This window comes from Macrosteles quadrilineatus, unplaced genomic scaffold (assembly GCF_028750875.1).
Source record: "Macrosteles quadrilineatus isolate MER2022 unplaced genomic scaffold, UCM_ALF_1.0 Scaffold_7__1_contigs__length_78375512, whole genome shotgun sequence".
Lineage (NCBI taxonomy): Eukaryota > Metazoa > Arthropoda > Insecta > Hemiptera > Cicadellidae > Macrosteles > Macrosteles quadrilineatus.
Window position 1 is genome coordinate 39,617,925 of NW_026542600.1, and position 7,992 is coordinate 39,625,916.

The 7,992-nt window shown below is 34.7% G+C and overlaps 1 protein-coding gene across 2 annotated transcripts in view; it reads right to left on the bottom strand.

The window, feature by feature from the left end:
• LOC128997989 (ephrin-B1) overlaps window positions 1-7,296 on the bottom strand; it is a 211,317-nt gene extending 204,021 nt beyond the window's left edge. For both annotated transcript variants that reach the window (XM_054423884.1, XM_054423883.1), the window contains exon 1: window positions 6,756-7,296. In XM_054423884.1, coding sequence (XP_054279859.1) covers window positions 6,756-6,964 — 209 coding nt within the window. In that variant the 5' untranslated portion in view covers window positions 6,965-7,296. The remainder of the gene's footprint in view (window positions 1-6,755) is intronic.
• Window positions 7,297-7,992: the final 696 nt, after the last annotated feature.

A 7,992-nucleotide genomic window follows, 5' to 3' on the forward strand; every position in this document is an offset into this window, starting at 1 on the left:
CGACGTTTGATAACTTTTACTTAAAATTTTAAATAGATTAATTTATATGCGCACACAACTAATGAAGTCTTTATACTGTTTTTTTTACACGATACCCACGACAAATAAACGGAAAATTATGTAACGACAACTAAAGACAGTTCAAGCAGCCTTTACATAAAATTGCAACTAAATTGGCAAATTATCGAGTAGATAACAGAAAAAATATCTAGATTCCCGTCACAACAAAGGCTTAATCACTTTGTAGGCTTTGGGAGATTATCTGTTCGAGTATTTATTTGTCCATGGCTCTGGGTTATCCCAGATTCAACATTGTTATCACTATCCAAACGGCCCTTGTCGGCGACATTGAATGTACACAGTACAATAACTACGATGCCGGCGTGTACTCTGACTACAACGACGGCGTACAATGAGTACGATGTTGGCGTACAATGACTAAGATGTCGGCATACTCTGACTACGATGTCGGCATACTCTGACTACAACGACGGCGTACAATGAGTACGATGTTGGCGTACAATGACTAAGATGTCGGCATACTCTGACTACGATGTCGGCATACTCTGTCTACGATGTCGGCATACTCTGTCTACGATGTCGGCATATTCTGACTACGATGTCGGCATACTCTGACTACGATGTTGGCATACAATGACTAAGATGTCGGCATACTCTGACTACGATGTCGGCATACTCTGACCATGATGTCGGCATACTCTGACTACAACGACGGCGTACAATGACTACGATGTCGGCATACAATGACTACGATGTTGGCATACTCTGACTACAACGGCGGCGTACAATGAGTACGATGTTGGCGTACTCTGACTACGATGTTGGCATACAATGACTAAGATGTCGGCATACTCTGACTACGATGTCGGCATACTCTGACCATGATGTCGGCATACTCTGACTACAACGACGGCGTACAATGAGTACGATGTTGGCGTACAATGACTAAGATGTCGGCATACTCTGACTACGATGTCGGCATACTCTTACTACGATGTCGGCATACTCTGACTACGATGTCGGCATACTCTGACTACGATGTTGGCATACAATGACTAAGATGTCGGCATACTCTGAACAATGAATGACTACGATGCTGGTTACAATTGCTACGGTGCCGCAATACAATGACGGCGTACAATGACTACGATGTCGGCTTACGATGACTACGATACCGGCGTACAATTATTAGTATGATGACCGCTTACGACTACAATGCTTACATGTACGTACGCCGAACGTATTTAGTCATTACAACCTTTTTACCGCATTAGTCAGCCGTATAGTATCAATAAATAAGATTTTAAGTGATTGATCGTTCAATATAAGTTTTAAAATTATAAAATTAAGTTTGAACGAGTTAAGACGTCAAAATGTGTTATGTTATGAGTACCTACTCGTTGTATTTGAATATAATTACATTTACATAATCTAATTTGTTTCACAAAATAAAGAAAAATTTTTACTTTTTTTTATATAGTATACAATTTATGTTTAATATTTACATAGTTTTGTGATGTATTATCTTTGTATGGTTAAAAAATGTAGGCCTACCTAATAAGTAGATAAGCAATGGATGCAACTTTTTTTAACTCTGCCTTGATACTTAAGAGGGCCAATCAAAATTTATTGGACTTTATACAGTGTATGTTTAGGCGTCTATATTGAAACTCCTAAAATTAAGGAACTCAACTTTTAAGGGTTACGCTAGTATGATATACATTTTTTATATATTCTAGTGAGCACACGCCACACACAAAGACGTCATTATGACATCAACATTAAAAAAATGAATTTAAAAAATACTTGAAACCAGCTATAAAATTTAAATACCGTAGTAAAAAACAAATATTTTTCAGGAAACGGTACAATATCATTTTAATGAAACAAGAACTATTTATGTTTGCAACGAAAGCGTTTCATTACAGCAAAACTATTTTAATTCGTCATTAAAGTATGCTAAGTGCGACGCATCGTTGCGGGTTGGAATGAAGCACTTAAGTGATGTTTCCCTCAAATTACTCACAGAACCGCGTAAACAAAAATAAATTTTGAGCTCCAGTTCACATTAGAGCAAGCAATGCGAGTTGTACCCACTGAAGAGTACTTGAGTTATCTATTATTTCGCCAAGTTCTGCACTGTACTTACAGCTAAAGATTCCAACTCTTCAGTTTTGTTTTAAACAACCGTTATCCATACGGAACGGATTCGTTTAAAAGAACCATTAAATACGAATCAAAAGGGTAGTAGTTGTTGAAATAATCTACTTCAACTCTATGTTACAATAGCATACGATTTATAGGTATGTATTAAAAGAATCCATTACACTATAATTTACTAAGAATATTTGTTTATGTATTAAAATAATTCATTTAAACGCCGGTTTACGGATTCAATTTAGGTACGTAATTACCTACATATTGTCACTATTAGCTGAATTTCTGTCATAGCTTATTATTAGGTCACATAATACTACTTTATGGATTATATAATTTAAATTAATCTGTACATTTGTGTTCATTACAAAAATTGTTTTATTGGAACCGTTAACCATACCAACATGTTTTTTCTACAATTACGTACTTATTTACATCATAAAACTGCGTTTTCAAGTTTATAGTTTTATATTTGATTGATTTTGTAGCTAAAATTTAATCTGTACATTTGCATTAGTTACCAAATAATTTTAAATTATAACCGTGATCTATACAAGAAAATATTTTTAAATTACTGCACATACTTTTAAACTGTATTAAAGTGTATTATTTTATATTTCCATTGATTTTCAATATAATCATTGCTTAAAAATGTGTAAAATCTGGAGTAGCAAAATATATTTTTAGCTTATGTCCTGATGGTAGTATTATTAAATTATAATTTTTAGAGGTGCACCTAAATAGCATTGATATTTTGCCAATTAATTTTATCGTTAAGGAAAATGTTCAGTCGTGTATAGATGAACCCTACTCACAATGTTAAAGACTTATCCTATACATTGTTAATTTTAACGATACTAACTATTTTAGTGATTTAGTGTTATTCATGATTTTCCAAAAGTATTTCATATTTCTTGTACTACGGAACCATCTTTGTCGCTTTTGCAAAGCGTTACGAAGTTTCTGCTTGTTGCAATAGTTAGGATGAGATAGTTCAGGAACACCCTATACAATGAAACACCAGACTCCAACACTTTTAAAATGTATACCATAATTTTAATCACATCACCGCCAGTTCTATATTCCGATTCATCCCCGTGAGTTATGCAGAGCCTTGGTCTAGTGTTCTAATTTAGCACGTCTCTCACTTAACACTTCTATATCTAGAACACAGCTGTCTCTTCCTCCTCTTCAAAGGGTCACTTATTATAACCGCAAATATATTTCCACATTCTTGCAAAACATGAAATCGGAATGGATATTCGCGGAGAACAGTGGGAAAAGAGCGCATCCGAAACGTACCGGTTTTTAGCTTATTCCGTATGGAAATTCGCTAAAAACAAAAATTAATTTTAAAACTGTAATATAGACACGTTTATTTAAACTGTGATTGATCTGTAGAATAGTTTTTACATGAAAACACTACAATTAAAACACTTGTTATACAGTACTACTTTCAGTCGTCTCAACGCAAGTATATTCAGTAAAATTGACCTAGGAACGGATCTGTAATTATTTTACAAGTTATTGGTCGGTCCATTTACTCGCATTCATAACAGTCCTATAGGTTACTAACTATTTTAATTTACAAGAAAGATTGTTTCTTCATAACCTCGTTACTAATAATAATTCGTGTATCCATGCAAAAAATAGTAGGATATTTATTTAGAAACGTTGTCGAAATAGTAAACAATTTTCTTTGTATAAGTTATAGCCTAAATCTATTTTTATTACCCTTGCCGTTAGGTTTTTCCCTTTTATTTCCAATAATATTGCATATTTGGGGATTCCTGGCAAAAATGACTCGGAAATAAATGTTGAAATTATTATAGCCTAAAATAACTTCATTTGTGTACTTTTGAAACCGCAACCTAGACAAAAATTGCATTCATTATTGTTTTTTTACAGAATTTACGTGTCACTCAATACACCCACGTATTAAATTGAAAATGAATTTAGGCTATTGATACTTTAAATACATTTTGGGTTTGTAAACAGGTGTTAAAATACAATGAATTGTGTTTAAAGTACCAGTACGGTAGTTATTTTGTGTGGCTGAAAAATAACATCGACAGTAGACCTAATTAATGTAGCTAACAGTTTAAATAGGTAGCTCGCAAATTTAAACAGCTAAATTTAATTGCATAAAAATAAAGATGTTTACTTCACTCAAAATAATACGTACTACCTACTAATTTTTAATCCCATTTAGGGTGTACACCCGAAAATCAAGTATTACCGGTATTTCATTTTATTATAGGCCTTGCATTTACGTAAGAAGTTATTTATTTTTCTAGAGTAAAGATAAAATCTGTTAACAGTGACGATTTCTAACTTGATTTTTAACTAAAATAAATTAGGTAAATAGATGACTTTGTCATTTATCAAATATAGTAGTAAAAGATACGAACTAAACATGGACAACCATTCTTTTTAGCACACTTTTATTCATTTAATAAGGTTACTTGGACGCATTGCTATTCAGGTTTTTAATAATTAAACACGTTTATGGTGGTTTGAAAATAGCTTACATGTTTTCATTTTGAGTAAACAAATTTGGGTTAGGTTAGGTTAAGCTAGGAAGGCTACTATAAAAGAGAAAATGGAGAAACGCTTTTATATATATTTTTTATATATAAATTTCAATCTCTTGATGATTGTTTATAATGTGCATTCAAACGATAAAAGTATAGTTTACATTATATTTTTTAAAAGGTAAATAATTTGTAGTACTTTTTTATTTAAAGATCTTTCTAGTGGTCACCAATATCTGCGTGTTTATTACATTGTACGTAATGAGTAAATGTAACTTTGTTAATTTTCTTTATGAAACATTTACCACCAAAACAAAGAAACTCGCAGTTCCACATCCGTACATTCCAAACCGATTTACCTTAATCTCTCCATTGACAAACACAATCGTGTCTTCAATCAAAGCTTATGATTGTGGAGCGAAGTAAACAATAAACAATGAGGCAAATTAGCGTCGAACATTTCCATTCCTGAGGAGTCTATAATGTTTGTAGACGTGAACGTGATACGTGACAATCGCCCAAAACTGTGGTCCGTCGTTCCGTCCGTGGGAAAGGAGCACGTAAAACCCACGGCAAAGTCATCACATTATGCAATTGCCTCTAAGGCCAAGCATAATCTACGTGGCTTACACGGATTCCTACGTTTTTATTACGATAATTACATATTCCTCGATGGAAGAGGTAGTAAAGACCGGGGCTTAGCATGCAGGTATTGTTGATATAACCGTCGAGAGGAATGTATTTGCATACAGAAATTTAACACCGCCGATCATGTGAAGTGAAGCTGACCAAACACTTTGAGCTCTCAAGTTACTCCTAAACCTAACATCGAGACCAAACAACGCCATCATATTTAATCGCTGTTTGACTAAGTGTCAACACACAAAAACTAGTTACTTAATATTACAAAAGTAAGTTAAAATAAAGTCGAGAGTGTTCCATTTAGAAGTTAATATACACTCTCGACAATGTTTAAGGACAGTGTGATTAGGCACCGTTAAATGCAAATGCGTTTGAAAATCCATGAATATAGGATTCTTCTTAAAATCATAATTGATCAACTTTCTTGGTACTTATTGTAAGAGAACGTAAATCAATAAACATTAATATAAGTAGGGCCTACCTAAATATACCACGTCGCGTATGAAGAATGTAACAGAACTGGATTAATATTGTTCTGTGATCTTGAAGTTAACAAATTCTTAAATAAAACATAAGAGGTTATCTAATAGTGGAAGGATGCCATTGAGCGGACGGTAGGCCGGTTTGGAGCTGGGAGCCAGTATGCTCGAAACATTAAGAAAAAGTTCAACGACACTTAGTGCTGCAGCGCTAAGTGCCTACCGGCAGATCTAATGTGTCCGCAGCAAAAGTAGACCTAACCTCTCATCCTACCACCCCTTTCACTTTTGTATTAAATTAAATGTTCGATACATGTTGTTCGATAAATTAAGTTTCTAATCGTAATGATTAGGTACGAAAATCAAACAAAAACAAAACACACTAAACAGATGTTTACTAAAGGTTAGAAGGATGTTATTGGAAAAGTAATAACACGGTACCGTACAACACAATACAGGTTTAGACACACACTTAATAATAGTCAAAATAAAAAAAGCTTAACTAAAACAGATGTTTTATGCACCTCTGTGTAACAAACATGGCTGCTGGAGTCTACTTGTTTTGTACCCAGTTCATCGAGTAAAAATAGTGTAACTGATATGTAATCTGACACATACTAAACCAATTATGAATTAAAGTGTTGTTATTTATTTGTTTTAAACGTATAAAACACATAATATATACATAAGAGTAGAGAAATTACGATTTATCGAGCAAATATGGCAGAGAGATCAACGAATACTAACACACATCATTGATTGTTTATGTTTCAGTATCAAGCTGAATAAGAGATGATTGTATTAATGTTTTGTCAATTAATTTTCTATATTAAACAATAACCACTGAATAATTAGGTACCCCACACTAACCTATTTAAAACCTTAATACTATGTAAGCCTTACAAGGTAACTTATTACTCACATTGGATTCGTCGTGTTCCAATGGACGTAGAATGATTTGGTGCAGTCGCTAACTGTCGATAACAGAACAGTTTCAAAACATATTAACAACACTAGTGTGAGACAGGATGTGACTTTAGCACAAGGCAAGAGGACAGGTCGCGTCGCGGGCGACAACAGCCTCGCCAAACCAGCGGCCAGGGGAAACGACATCACATCCCCGAGTACCATGTTGAGGACAACTCTTGCCTTTACTGCGACCAGGCTAAGTGAAGAGGTTTACACACGAGATCCCGCGTCTCGTAGAAAACATCTAAGGGACAATTCCACTATCGATTCCATGTTGTAAACACATATCCCGAGACCCTTCGCCTCGTAGACACACTCCCGAGTAGGATTTCACATTTGCGGTGACACAACACTAGAATCCGAGTGTCACAGTAGTGTATATGACGACGACAGCACTCACTTCACTCAACTATCTAGTTATAACCGATGTAGAGAGCACAATACCGATACGACAGCTTGGTGCTGTGAAACGTTCTGCCATTCGCACTCGCCTGTTTCTGTTACACAGAGCTCGGTGTCGTGGAGGGGGAACTTCTATGGCCGTCCTGCGTTCAGCGCTCCTGCCGGCACCCCAGACAACTAACCGCATGAATAATGGATCGCCTAACAGCTATACACATCTTTTTTTACTGTGCCGTTATTTTATTTTTTTGCCAAACACAAATTCTCCTCCTTTTTGCTAGTCTCATTGATTATCCTGAGGACAAGGATGTAAATAGCTGCACTGTTTTTTAATCGGCTATTGTGTGATCAGGTGATAAATGTAAGAGTTTTATATAAAATATCCAATTAAGTGGAATATTTGATAAGTCTTGCCTATTCATGGTTGGTCGCTGGTAGGGTTACCATTTACAGCTTTCTTGGTAACTTCCTTAAAACACGTCTAAACTACTATTCACTAGTTTTTTACGTTTACTTTCCTTTCAAAACCCTTCCTAGGCTTCAATGCACCCGTGTAATCTACTGTTTAAACGTTGATTTGTGGAAATGTATTATGTTATTAGTGAAAGGAAATACTCAATCCAAAAACAATTTATGTTCAAAGCTTATCTTAGGTGCTCTATTTTGACGTAGGCCCTTTCCGAAAACGAACTATTCGTACCGTATATCCCATTAATTTTTTCCCAAGATTAATCCACTAAAGGTTTGTTCCGAACAATAAGTTGTTATCTAAAATTACAAAAAAAAAC